Source organism: Sinocyclocheilus grahami, unplaced genomic scaffold, assembly GCF_001515645.1.
Source record: "Sinocyclocheilus grahami isolate Dianchi unplaced genomic scaffold, SAMN03320097.WGS_v1.1 scaffold1300.1, whole genome shotgun sequence".
NCBI lineage: Eukaryota > Metazoa > Chordata > Actinopteri > Cypriniformes > Cyprinidae > Sinocyclocheilus > Sinocyclocheilus grahami.
Window position 1 is genome coordinate 299,336 of NW_015506479.1, and position 14,973 is coordinate 314,308.

Sequence of the window (14,973 nt, forward strand, 5' to 3'; positions counted from 1 at the left end):
CATATATATATATATATATATATATATATATATATATATATATATATATATATATATATATATAGAAGGAGATGGGTAGTGTTTGACTCTGCTGTTCTCTTGTCATCCTGCAGGTGGTGACGTTTCTCCACACTGTGCTGCTGTGCGAGAAGATGAACTTCAGCACAGCTCTGGTGGTGTGTCCTCTCAACACTGTGCTCAACTGGCTCAATGAGTTTGAAAAGTGGCAAGTAGGCCTGAAGGATGAGGAGAGTTTAGAGGTAGAGATTTGGTATTGTATCACGTAGATCTTCCCATTACACATTACCATCATTAATTATTCACAAGGGTCCATTTGAAACCTAATAAAGTAAAAATGTATTTTGAAGTGACCATATTGTATGTAATGTGTGTCGAGAATTTAAATGGGGAAAAAAGTTTTAATTAAGGAGTTTTTGTTGGTGCACCTTTAAGATATGTATATGTAAATGAACTGTTGTGATTGGCTATCCTCAGCATTTTATGGTGTGTCATGTGCACAATCCTAATTTAATTAGAAATTAAATAAACCTGTTTAACAAATGCAAGTGTTGGTACTTTCCTCTTAATACATATTTTGCCACTTGTCCAGTAAAAAGAAACCAGCTGAGAACCACAGCTTCAGTGATCAGTTACAGGAGTTAGTTGTTGACATTTAATCTCACTGTATGTCGGTGTCTTTTCCTTCCTTGTGTTTCAGGTGACAGAGCTGGCCACAGTGAAGAGACCTCAGGAGAGAGCGTACGCTTTACAGCGCTGGCAGGAGGATGGCGGCGTTATGATTATAGGCTATGAGATGTACCGCAACCTCACGCAAGGACGAAACATCAAGAGCAAGAAGCTGAAAGAAGTCTTTCAGAAAACTCTAGTTGATCCAGGTGAAGTTACTGCATTAGCAAAGCGCTTCCACTCAAAACTGTCATGGAGAAGTCATGAAAAACTTATATATGTGTATATATATATATATATATATATATATATATATAACGATTAATTGCTGCTTTGAACGATTACATAATTGTGGCATCCATAATTGTAATCGTGATTAGAAATTCGATTAAGTGTGCAGCCCTAATATATATATATAGATTATTCAGTAAAATGTTTGATTTGCTAATGATTTTTGTGAAGGAATTCTTAAAATTAGAAAACTATTGTAAATAGGGCTGTTTGATAGGGCATTTTCGAGGGCCCTTTCAACACTGCTTGCAGCTTTAGTTGAAAATGTGTTTGTCAGTAGTACTGTTGTCACGATACCAAAATTTTGACTTTGATGCAATACCTGACTATCTTGATACTACTACTGAACCGATACCAACACAAAAATCGAAAACAACAGGAAAATTTGATTTATTATTATTATTTTATTTATCATTTAAAAAAAACAATTAATAGAACCCTTAATTGCCCATCAAACTCAGATGGTGAAACAGTTTATGTCACAAAATAAATCACACTCATTTGACTTCAGGGCATGAGCTAGGGATGGGAAATATTACTAAAATCTTATTTCACAATATGAATACTTCTATTTCACAATAACAATTTATATCATGATATAATAATTTGTGTTAATTTATCTTTATTATTAATAATAAGAACATAGATGCATGTAACAAACAAAATGACAAATACCACAACACAAATTAAATAAACAGTGTTTTTAGGTACAGTAGGTCTGTTTAACAGCAGCATTCGTGTAAGAGATAATACAGAAATGGAATCATCAAAATGTAAAAGTATAAAGCACTGTATAGTCTTCACTCTATGAATTAAACATTCCTACATTGATCCTTATTAAAGCTACTAAAGTTTGTCAGTCAAGATAAGTGAGTGATTTTCTCTTTTTTTTCTTTTGTTTGACTAATTGATACAGACAGCAGCAGGAATATTAGCCTGCTGTCACTTTAAGAGCTGCACGGATCAAATATATTGATACACTTGCGTTCTCTTTCTCAGCTGTTTACATTCCCTTGAGTAAAGACGGGAATTTTAACATAATTGTGTGTATTTGACCGTTGAAGCGCAATAACTCTTGAAAGAGATCTGAATTCACGATCACGTGCTGAGAGAGGTGGCTCTCCGTGAGCATGCTTTGAGTTTGTGATGGTGAGTTTTTCGAAGTTAATATCTCTTTATATCATTGAACACGTCCTGCGCTTTATTTTCTCATTCATGCATGTTTCTTATTCACTCTTGAATTGTCAATAACTTGCGGAAGTCCTTCTCCGCATGGATATATAAAGTTTGTCACGGCCAGTGTGCATGCATGGAGTGGAAGCAGAGCGCTGCACACACACACACACACACACACACACATTGCCCTGATGCTGCACATCGACGCAGCTCAGGAAATACAGCTCTTATTAAAACACCATTATTCTTAAAGTACCGGTACTAATAAAATGAGGAATCATACCATTTTTGAAAGCAAGGTATCAAGATTTTAGTACAGGTATATCATGCAACGCTAGTCAGAAGCTGTGGGAGCACTTCATGTCAGCACTGCACACATTCAGATGGTGGAAATTAACTGAATGAATAATGTTTTGATGTACAGGTCCAGATTTTGTCATCTGTGATGAGGGTCACGTGCTGAAGAACGAAGCGTCTGCTGTCTCCAAAGCCATGAACTCCATCACGACTCGTCGGCGAGTGGTGCTGACAGGAACGCCACTGCAGAACAACCTGATAGAGTGTGAGTGACCAATATGGTTGTTATTTATTAATTTTTTTGAGGCCAGCAACAATATTTGAGCAAGTACATAACCAGCCAGTGTTCAAAACTATCGCCTTACTTTAGCCAGATTCACAACGGTTAGCTTATAATAATGTTTTCTAATTTGAGTGGTACGGGTAGGTTTTCGCGGGAAATTTGATCATGGCACGAATTCGATCATTACGTCACGTCTGTAAACATAAAGAAGTTGTCCCGGCTACTAGGCTGGATGTGAGGATCCTGCAGGTGGCGGATCGTTTGTAGCCTTTTCTCACAGCAGCCAGAATAATTAAATTTATAATTTTAATGGCGGATTGTAATCCAGAAAGGACTGTGTTTATGAATCACATGTGAATGAAATTTTAATTATATTGCAGTTTTAAATGTGCGTCTGATTACAGATAGCCTGGGATTACACAAGATTTGTATTATAAAGACAGCCAGTTCAAAGGGAGCATAGTTTGCTTTTTGGGTTAAAATTTCTTAATATGAAATTCGAGTGGTATGACAATTAGAGATTAGACTGTGCAGAAATTGAAATCTACTCGCTTATACAGACTATACTCAGTCATGCAATGCTGATGTTGTTAACATTACTCGTTTAAGGATAAAGTATATAATAATAATAATAAAAAATAATTTGCACGGTTTGATGTGATATGAGCTAACTGATCTTTAGATTCAATCTCCATCGGTAGTGCGATTTTTGCAATGCTTTTTTCCTCAGTTGGTCAGAACAAACGTGGCAGACTTGTTACTTACTTGTTCAGATGGAAAGGACTGTGTTTATGAATCACATGTGAATGAAATTTTAATTATATTGCAGTTTTAAATGTGCGTCTGATTACAGATAGCCTGGGATTACACAAGATTTGTATTATAAAGACAGCCAGTTCAAAGGGAGCATAGTTTGCTTTTTGGGTTAAAATAATTTCTTAATATGAAATTCGAGTGGTATGACAATTAGAGATTAGACTGTGCAGAAATTGAAATCTACTTGCTTATACAGACTATACTCAGTCATGCAATGCTGATGTTGTTAACATTACTCGTTTAAGGATAAAGTATATAATAATAATAATAATAAAAAATAATTTGCACGGTTTGATGTGATATGAGCTAACTGATCTTTAGATTCAATCTCCATCGGTAGTGCGATTTTTGCAATGCTTTTTTCCTCAGTTGGTCAGAACAAACGTGGCAGACTTGTTACTTACTTGTTCAGATGGCAATATCCAGTGAAAATGCTTATTTGGGTCATATATTCCAAGACATAGGCTAGAATCTGTGATTGCAAAGTACATTAAATATCCACATCAGTGCAGTGACTGACTGCCACACACACATACTCTTCAGAACATTACATTCATCTGCGCTGGAGCCGTGCCGGAGCACAAACCACACAATGAAGATAATTCCGCAAACAGCTGCAATTGCAGGTTTTCAAACGGAGATGGCGACAAAGAGGCAAAACTTATGGACTGCAGCTTTAAATACTAAATTATTGCTTTAGGGGGGAAAAAATCTAACCTCCAACTAGCTCTAAACAGTCAGTGCTTCTTGACTCCCAGAAATTTCATTGCAGCTAGTCGGTCTGGAGTATTATATGTCCATTATGCTTCAGGTAGTCTATGGCAGTTCATGGTTGTGCCATTGAGGTGGAAAACAAATCATTCTGAATGTGGAAAGCCTTGAATAAGTGTCATTGTCTCCTCTCAGATCACTGTATGGTGAACTTCATCAAGGAGAATCTGCTGGGATCAGTGAAAGAGTTCAGAAACCGCTTCATCAACCCCATCCAGAACGGCCAGTGCGCAGACTCCACGTTCGTTGATGTCCGAGTCATGAAGAAGCGTGCACACATCCTCTACGAGATGCTGGCAGGATGCGTCCAAGTAAGCCGAATGACCACAGCCACTCAAAGTTTGAATATTATAGATTTATTTGTCAAGTCATGTGATTTTGCATAATACATATCCATAAATGAGTGATATATTCAGTGCTTGTTTGTGAGTAACAGTCTTGTAAAAATGGTTGTTTTCCACAGAGAAGAGACTACACTGCCCTTACAAAATTCCTGCCACCAAAACACGAGTATGTGTTAGCGGTACGGTTATCACCCATTCAGTGCAAGCTTTACCGATACTATCTGGATCACTTTACAGGTACAACTCTACATCACACTACACACTTCTGTTTATTTCACATTTGCTCTTTGTTGTTACAGAAACATTTTCCCTAATTATTTTCATAGTAAACATCTCCGGACTCATCAGTGCAAATAGTCATAATGCTGAACAAACAGAGACCATTTGACCAGTGGGAAGAAAAAAAAAAATTGATAAAGTGAGATTTTATCAAAACTTGTAAAACTCAGCACAGTTTTACAAGTTTTGATAAAATCTCATTTTACATCAGGTTTCTACTGAATGTTCCGTTTCAGTTTGGAGATTTGAGTCTCCTGAGTTGAAACCAGCTTTTTCCCCCCTAGCTCTGATTTTTTTCAATTAAGTGGTTTAGTGGTGTTATTGCTCAGGCCGCGATTGTTCTGAAGCAGCTCCGCAGCTGGGAGAGTTTGAATGGCAGCTGGCACCAGGCCGCAGGGCGATCTGAACCAATTCCCACGTCCTTATCTAATGAAGAGCTTTGGGAGAATTTCCCAGCCAGAGGCTCATTAGGCCAGCTTTCCTCAGAGCTCGCTGCTATGCTACTGCACTGCTGTTGTGACTGTGGGTGCATACCCCCAGAGACCACCAAACAGACACTGTCTTTGCCTTAATGCTTGAGCTTTTGTCCTGGTGGCCTGCTTTACCTGAACCCTGATCCAATTTCATGCTGCATTTAGCTGAACTCGCATTCAGCATTTTAGACAGTGTTAAAGCTGCTGTGACTTTTTTTTTTTTGTTCAAGTACTATCCCAGCTATGCTGCTATCCTATACTAATTCTATCCCATCTTTGTATGCAGCGATGACTATACTCTGGCCCCGTTTGTACCTGGTATTAGTATGAGAAAAATTTAAGTGGTTAGATTATTAATAACATAACATTGATGTTTAAAAGGGATATGATTGCTTCAAATACTCCAATATTAGTCACTAATGTTGTGCATCGCTGCGGTCACACTAGACTTTGAGCATGTGCAACATATGATACATCTAAAAAGCAAAAATATGCATTCTTACTTTACTGCAATCCTGCAGATTTAAAGTTGACATTCTTTTAATTCAAGAGGTCAAACCGTGACATATTAATCTACTATTGGTCACAAGTTTTCACATGTTACGAATTCGCAGGTTAGAGTACACCTACCTTGAAGTTTGCAGAATGCATCAAAATTTGTATAAGCTTGCATTTCCTGTCTCACGCATTCACATGAGTATAAATGGAAGTCAATGGAATGTAAAGTGTAGCGTGACCGACGCTTGAGCTGAATCTGAAGAGCGACTGAACAACAGTAAACTAAAGCGGGTTAATTCACCTAACCAAACGCCTCCTTTGTGATATCAATCAGGTACAAAACATAAGCATAACATTACAACTTACATTTGCACAAAAGGATGCAAATGCACAAGTGAACTTGACCGTGCTAGTCAAAATGTTTACCTCCCGTTGTAGATACTCTCTTCGCGTAACAACGGAGATTGTTTGCACTGTGGAGATTCGTGTGATGCTGGTGCGAAATTAGACTTTATTCACGCCAATGGAAAGTGTATAAAGAATAAAGACAGCGGACTGCAGACTTCTCTGAAAACACAACCCCGGGGGAATTTACTTGAGGAGAAACTTTGCCTGGAGTCATCGCTTTCTGTGCACATACAGGATGCCAGACCCCCAAAAAAAGGACTAGGGAGCCAAATTATGTTCTTTAGTTGCCAAAGAAGCACTTTTGTACATTCTCAGTTTCACATTATCTATCCCAGGTTTATTATGTTAACCCCTTGAACTATCCTAAAGGGATAGTTCACCCAACATGAAAATTCTGTCATCTACTCACCATCCAAAGATAGTCCAGAAGACTTTTTGAGGAGAAACTTTGCCTGGAGTCATCGCTTTCTGTGCACATACAGGATGCCAGACCCCCAAAAAAATGACTAGGGAGCCAAATGATGTTCTTTAGTTGCCAAAGAAGCACTTTTGTACATTCTCAGGTTCACATTATCTATCCCAGGTTTATTATGTTAACCCCTTGAACTATCCTAAAGGGATAGTTCACCCAACATGAAAATTCTGTCATCTACTCACTGTCCAAAGATAGTCCAGAAGACTTTCTTTGAAATACAAATGAAGATATTTAAAATGAAATCTCGGGAGATTTCTGTCCCTCCATACAAAGTCCTGTAACCAAACAAAGAAATTAGAATTTATTCACCCCAATGGAAAGTGCAAAATATATAGTGAAAGCAGGGCCTAAAATTAACACTCGCCCAAGCGCCAAATGCGAGTAAAAATCAGCGTTGGCGAATCCATGTAACCGTGTCAGTCGCCAGTACAACTTTTACGAATTATAACAATGCAATGATGTGAAAACAACAGCCAGTTTTGAAAGAGATTCGCTGTTTCTGACACAAGCAAATAAAATAATCTTTTCCGAAGACCCGATCATCATGATTAGCTGTTCTGTCATAAGCGAGAAGAGCGAATCAAATAATATGATCCAAACGGACTGATAAGGTCAGAGCAGTGTGATGGCCAGCTTGCCCCTAGACACGCTTCTAATAACTTTTAGCTGAGAAGATTTTGCTGCTTCATTTCGGAAGATTCACTTTTCCCTTCTTTATTCTTCATAACCCGAGAATGCGGCGACACATAGGCTACCTAGGGTTACGCCGCCTAAACGGTGCAGTCAGTGAAGTATAGTTTGAAAGGTTGCGCGTTGGGCTGTATTCTGAGCCGCTCCAGACAGCTCACCAGTAGTGCTTCAACGGACAAAAACACACACACAATTATGTCAAAATGCGCGGTTTTGGCGAGTTACCTTGTAAACGGAGTCTTAAATGAGTTATAAAGTCTTAAATGACCGTAAAGAGTTGGGAGAAAATTGGATGTGTGTCAGATCTGCGTCACATGCATCAGGTTTTAAAGAGACGGCGCTGATTTTAAAGTGAAATCTGCTGAAGTCTGTCATTGATTTATATCAGAGAACAAAATAAAAAGAGAAATCCTTGGACTGTTCTAGTCGCTGATTAAATTTTTTAGCTTGAATAAAGATTAATATGTATAGTTTATGCATATATAATATAGTTTGTGTGAAGATTTTTAAAATCACTTAAAAATTAACTTAAATTAAAAGTTGTTATATATTTCAGAGCCTATTAAATGTTAAAAATAATGGCTTTCAATTAAATGGCTATAATTAATAGGTAAAACTGAGGGAAAATGCACCAGCAGGACAAATTAAAAACACTGTAAATATGTTTAGTTATTGTAGTAGTAATAGCTGCCTGTTTTTGCAAAAAGAGTTTCATGGCCGGTAAAAAAAATTTGGGCCGGTAAATTTTATCATGTCACCGGCCATTAGCAGGTGTGGCAAAAAGTTAATTTTAGGCCCTGAGTGAAAGTATATAATGCAATATGTACTAGTCGCTATATATAATAATAACAAGTGATCGATTTCAGCCGCAGCTTTAGTGTCTTTTATAGTGTAAGGTCTGGGATGCTTCAGATTCTAGAGAGCATTTGATTGGACAAAATAATCTGATGAGAAGCTGAAGTGCAAATCTGATCTGTATTTAGTGGTAGAGAGACTGTCCATTTTGAATGCATATATTGTCTAAATATTAATTTTGGCATTGTTCTGGAACACTAGCTTATAGATAAACTTAAGACTTACATAATCATACAGTAAAAAAAAACAAAAACTTAAGTTTTGATTTCAGGGGGACACTTACAACTAAAGCACAAATAATTTATTTACAATGTTGTGACCATAGTGTTCTCATTATAATGTTATGTGTATGACAGATTCACTGTTTTCCTTATCAAAGTGATTCCAGTCACGCAATCATCGCTGTTATGATGGATTTTCAGCGTCACTCAGGTACTCGTGCCTATCTCTAGTAGACAGGGTTCAGGCACTGTGCTATATTCAGTATGCTAGTGTTTCTTTTTAAACATAGCCAGTCATTTGTTTGGCAAATCCGCTTGGTGAATTGCAGAAATGGCGCACAGCAGTTTTAAGATGTTTGTAGCAAAGCCTTTCTTGCATAGGCATGTTTTTTTTCTTTTCTTTTTTTCTTTTGGTGGAGTGGAGGATTTTGTTGCTTTGCTTCTCTAAGTATCAGTGTGAAAACGGGCAACGTGAGCCTCTCACAGTCCTAAGACCTTGTTTACCTGCTCACTTAATCCTCTGGGCTAATCTGAATTCAGGATTTAGGGCGCTGTGGTGCGCCGTGCTCTGGCACGCTGGGCTAGAAACCGTGCCAGCAGCGGGCGCTAAACGTCTCCCTCTGAACAGGTGTCGGTTCTGCCTTGGAGAGTGGAAGAGGCCGCGCTGGGACCAAACTCTTCCAGGATTTCCAGATGCTCAGCAGAATCTGGACCCATCCGTGGTGCCTCCAGCTGGACTATATCAGTAAAGAAAACAAGGTGAGGTAATAAAGACAGCGGACTGCAGACTTCTCTGAAAACACAACCCCGGGGGAATTTACTTGAAGGGAAAGTTTGCCTGGAGTCATCGCTTTCTGTGCACATACAGGACGCCAGGATATGCGCCAGGACGCATATACAGGAGCCAAATGATGTTCTTTAGTTGCCAAAGAAGCACTTTTGTACATTCTCAGGTTCACATTATCTATCCCAGGTTTATTATGTTAATCCCTAGAAAACTAGACAAGCCATTAGATCATTTAAAGGGATAGTTCACCCAACATGAAAATTCTGTCATCTACTCACCGTCCAAAGATAGTCCAGAAGACTTTCTTTGAAATACAAATGAAGATATTTAAAATGAAATCTCGGGAGATTTCTGTCCCTCCATACAAAGTCCTGTAACCAAACGTTTAAAGATCCAAAATAGTCATAAATCCATCCTAATCCAAATGAAAAGAGACACAATCGCTTTATATGATTTAAATAAAAGCCTACATTTAATCTATTCAAAATGACTGACAAACATACATGGAGCACTTCACATTTGGTACATACACAAACATGTGACGTGCTGTATCTTTGTGTGTATAAAAGCCTATATTAAATCGGTTTATCGTATTAAGCTCTTCGCAATACATGCATTAAACCGCTCAAATCACGTGCATTTATTTTACAACGCTTTTACAACCTTTTTGGATGTTCTACGTTTTGGTTACCTGGACTTTCAATGGGGGTTTCATTCAAAATATCTTGATTTTTGGTTGAATTAGCTCTTTAACTGATTACAATTGCAGCTGCTTTACTGCTTTTCCCCCCTCCATGCTAACAGGGATACTTCGACGAGGACAGTATGGAGGAGTTCATAGCCTCAGAGACCGAGGAGTCCTCCATGAGTTTGACCTCTGAAGATGAGAAGCCCAAAAGGTTTGAGATGAGTCTTTGCTCTTCTTTGGTAACTGTACTGTTTACTTCCTGTATTATGACTGATCTGGTTCTCTAAACCCCCGTACAGAAAGAAGAAACGAGGCAAAGGGAAAGAGCAGAGCTCAGACAAGTCCGACAGCGATGACCTGGAAGTGATTAAGGAGTGGAACACCAGCTCTCGTGGAGGAAACCCTGAGGGGCGCAACAGAGCAGAGCCTGTGGAAGAGGGTATGACTGAGCTTACTGACAAAATCAACTGTACAGATAGGAGTTAAGCAGTGCTGTTGTTACTAATAGCGGTTAAAAGGATAGTTCCCCTAAAAATGGACTCATCATTTACTCACACTCAAGTTGTTCCAAACCTGTATGAAAGAAGATATTTTGAAGAGTGTTGGTAACCAAACAGTTGATGGTAGCCATTGGCTTCCATAATATATACAGTATACAGTGACATGCGAAAGTTTGGGAACCCCTGGCAGGATCTGTGAAAATGGGAATAATTTTAACAAAATAAGAGAGATAATACAAAATGCATGTTATTTTTTATTTAGTACTGTCCTGAGTATGATATTTTACATAAAAGATGTTGACATTTAGTCCAGAAGACAAAAAAAAATAGCTGAAATTATAAAAATAACGCCCTTCAAAAGTTTGGGAACCCTTGGTTCTTAATACTGTGTGCGGTTACCTGGATGATCTATGACAGTTTTCTGTTTTGTGATGGTTGTTCATGAGTTATTTATTTGTTCTGAACAGTTAAACTGAGCACTGTTCCTCAGAAAAATCCTCTGTGTCCTGCAGATTCTTCAGTTTTCCAGCATCTTTTGCATATTTGAACCCTTTCCAGCAGTGACTGTACGATTTTGAGATCCATCTTTTCACACCGAGGACAACCGAGGGACTCAAACACAACTATTAAAAGAGGTTCAAACATTCACTGATGCTCCAGAAGGAAACACGATGCATTAAGAACAGGATGATGTCATCCCAATTTCTCTTATTTTGCTGAAATATAATTTGTTTCCATTTAGTACTGCCCTTCGGAAGCAACAGAAGATACTTGCATGTTTCCAGGAAGACAAATTAAGTACAATTTACCTTGATCTTAATGCATCGTGTTTCCTTCTGGAGCATCAGTGAATGTTTGAACCTTTTTTAATAGCTGTGTTTGAGTCCCTCAGTTGTCCTCAGTGTGAAAAGAAGGATAGTTCCCCTAAAAATGGACTCATCATTTACTCACACTCAAGTTGTTCCAAACCTGTATGAAAGAAGATATTTTGAAGAGTGTTGGTAACCAAACAGTTGATGGTAGCCATTGGCTTCCATAATATATACAGTATACAGTGACATGCGAAAGTTTGGGAACCCCTGGCAGGATCTGTGAAAATGGGAATAATTTTAACAAAATAAGAGAGATCATACAAAATGCATGTTATTTTTTATTTTGTACTATCCTGAGTAAGATATTTTACATAAAAGATGTTTACATATAGTCCACAAGACAAAATAATGGATTAAATTATAAAAATAACCTCCTTCAAAAGTTTGGGAACCCTTGGTTCTTAATACTGTGTGCGGTTACCTGGATGATCTATGACAGTTTTCTGTTTTGTGATGGTTGTTCATGAGTTATTTATTTGTTCTGAACAGTTAAACTGAGCACTGTTCCTCAGAAAAATCCTCTGTGTCCTGCAGATTCTTCAGTTTTCCAGCATCTTTTGCATATTTGAACCCTTTCCAGCAGTGACTGTACGATTTTGAGATCCATCTTTTCACACCGAGGACAACCGAGGGACTCAAACACAACTATTAAAAGAGGTTCAAACATTCACTGATGCTCCAGAAGGAAACACGATGCATTAAGAACAGGATGATGTCATCCCAATTTCTCTTATTTTGCTGAAATATAATTTGTTTCCATTTAGTACTGCCCTTCGGAAGCAACAGAAGATACTTGCATGTTTCCAGGAAGACAAATTAAGTACAATTTACCTTGATCTTAATGCATCGTGTTTCCTTCTGGAGCATCAGTGAATGTTTGAACCTTTTTTAATAGTTGTGTTTGAGTCCCTCGGTTGTCCTCGGTGTGAAAAGATGGATCTCAAAATCGTACAGTCACTGCTGGAAAGGGTTCAAATATGCAAAAGATGCTGGAAAACTGAAGAATCTGCAGGACACAGAGGATTTTTCTGAGGAACAGTGCTCAGTTTTAACTGTTCAGAGCAAACAAGGGACTCATGAACAACCATCACAAAACAAAAAACAGTCATAGATCATCCAGGTAACCGCACACAGTATTAAGAACCAAGGGTTCCCAAACTTTTGAAGGGGGTTATTTTTATAATTTAATCCATTATTTTGTCTTGTGGACTATATGTAAACATCTTTTATGTAAAATATCTTACTCAGGATAGTACTAAATAAAAAATAACATGCATTTTGTATGATCTCTCTTATTTTGTTAAAATTATTCCCATTTTCACAGATCCTGCCATGGGTTCCCAAACTTTTGCATGTTTTTTTTTCTTTCTCCGTACTGTGGAAGTCAATGGGGACCATCAACTGTTTGGTTACCTACATTCTTCAGCAGCCTAAATAAATCTGCTGCTGTCTGTGTCATTATGATTTAATTATACAGTGAAGACTATCCAGTGTTATTTTACAGTTGAATTTGTTTTTTGTTTTGTTTTTTACAGTTGAGTTCAGTTTCAGTAGTAATTCTGTACCTAAATATTACTGTTAGACCTACCTGGAAAACTTAATGTACTGTTAATTTCATTTGTGTCTTATTTATTTATTTTTTACTGTTTACTTGCCTTTTTTAGTTAAAATAAATTGAATTCTGAGTTTGAGTGCAGATTATTCTTGGGTGAAGGGGTCCTGCCACCACAGCTGGAAAGGAACACTGAATGAAACGACTTTTATCTGATACCTACCGTGCAAGTTTTCTGCAAATATGGCCACAACAGTGTGTATCTGTGATGTTTTCCTCAGTTCGGCCGTCAAACTCAGGTCCTGGCAGCCCATCCCCTGACTGGTACAAAGAGTTTGTGACCGAGACAGATTCTGAGGTGCTGGAGCATTCTGGGAAAATTGTGCTGCTTTTTGAGATCCTCCGCATGGCTGAAGAATTGGAAGAAAAAGTGTGAGTTAAGTTTTGTCAGATTAGCAAACAGTTCTTCCTCCGGCTCAGAATTTATCGTCTTCCATGTCATACGATCAGATATGTGACGGTCACGTGTCCTGTGTGCTCAGGTTGGTGTTCAGCCAGTCTCTCATTTCTCTGGACCTCATTGAAGATTTCCTGGAGTTGGCAGGCAGAGCCAAAGAGGAAGGCAAGCTTTCGCCGTACAAAGGTGAGGCACTTTTAGGAATGTTTTCCTTGAGCCTTAATCACGGTGCTTTGTAATCTTTTGAATTTTCTGTGCTAGACATTTCTGCCATTCAAAGTCTGCATGCTTTTCATAATTAATCTCTTACAAAGAATGACAGGATATTGTATTCATTATTTTGTGCAGTGCATCATTTTAAATTTTTACTATGTCAGCATGAAATCAAAACTCAGACTAGTTACTTTTGTTGTACATGTTATTTTTTACATGTTGTACAGGTCTTTTTGTGCGTAATGGGTCAGTCCATACTTCCAAAGAAAAAAAAACGTTCAAAATGTAATGTCTTGCTCCACATCTTATACGACTTTCCATGTCGTTGACCATGTCCATGTTTGTATTATGTGTGTTTTGTTGTATGCTTATGTTTTTATTTGAATTATGTTTGCTGTAAATTGAACATTGATATCAGCAAATAAGTGAGCGCAAACTGTGGTTACATGCGGAAACTCACCTGATATCTGCGCACACATCTGACACCGATCTGGGTTAAGTGCCCGCAGAAACACACAAATATGTGCATGTAAACATAAAGCCTCTGGAATAAGGTCACGGACCCAATTAAACCCTCACAGCTGTTTTAACTCTCATTTTGAAAATGATTAGGCCTTTTTTATTTTGCAAAAAAATGTTTGCTTAAGGCTTTGCAATTTGTAATGAAAAGATCACAGAGGAATAATTGGAAACATATGAAATGTTAGTTATGAACACGAGTGTGGGAGGCCACAATATTAATTGCTGAACATGAGTTCTTTGGGCTTTGCCACCTATTATGGCTGCACGATATATCGAAATATCGCAATATGCGTATCGCAACGGCGTGCGATATCATTATCATTTTAATAATAGGCTACTTAAATCAAAATGTTGCAAAAGGTCAAAGTTTTAGTTCGACGCATATAGCAGAGAATTGCTTGACGTTGAAAAGAGTTCAGTGCAATAAGTTGCAGAAAACAACTCTTTGCCGTTTTGACTCACACCTGAAGCGCTCACAAGCCGCATCTCACACAGCGTCTCTTCAGTTCTGCCGCACACCTGCAAAGCGCACGCACAGAGAGACGCGTTTCAGACCGAGTTGATTCGTCTTTCGCATCACCTCCTTCTCATGTTTGAACAGACACATACACACAGAATTATGTCAATAGTACCCGTCTCGACGATCATTCTCGTAAATGCAGTCGGTTATGTTTTAAAGGGGTCATATGATGCTTTTTAAAGATCATTATTTGGTGTAACAGAATATGTTGACATGCTTTAATGTTCAAAAAACACATTATTTTTCAAATACTGTACATTATTGTAGGTCCTCTATGCCCCACCTCTCTCAAACACGT

At 38.1% G+C, this 14,973-nt stretch overlaps 1 protein-coding gene across 1 annotated transcript in view; it reads left to right on the top strand.

The window, feature by feature from the left end:
- atrx (ATRX chromatin remodeler) overlaps positions 1–14,973 on the top strand; it is a 66,553-nt gene that overhangs the window by 31,777 nt on the left and 19,803 nt on the right. The window contains exons 12-21 of the mRNA XM_016254988.1: positions 114–260; positions 719–896; positions 2,579–2,716; positions 4,457–4,632; positions 4,785–4,902; positions 9,193–9,323; positions 10,156–10,250; positions 10,339–10,478; positions 13,245–13,395; positions 13,506–13,606. Coding sequence (XP_016110474.1) covers positions 114–260; positions 719–896; positions 2,579–2,716; positions 4,457–4,632; positions 4,785–4,902; positions 9,193–9,323; positions 10,156–10,250; positions 10,339–10,478; positions 13,245–13,395; positions 13,506–13,606 — 1,375 coding nt within the window. The remainder of the gene's footprint in view (positions 1–113; positions 261–718; positions 897–2,578; positions 2,717–4,456; positions 4,633–4,784; positions 4,903–9,192; positions 9,324–10,155; positions 10,251–10,338; positions 10,479–13,244; positions 13,396–13,505; positions 13,607–14,973) is intronic.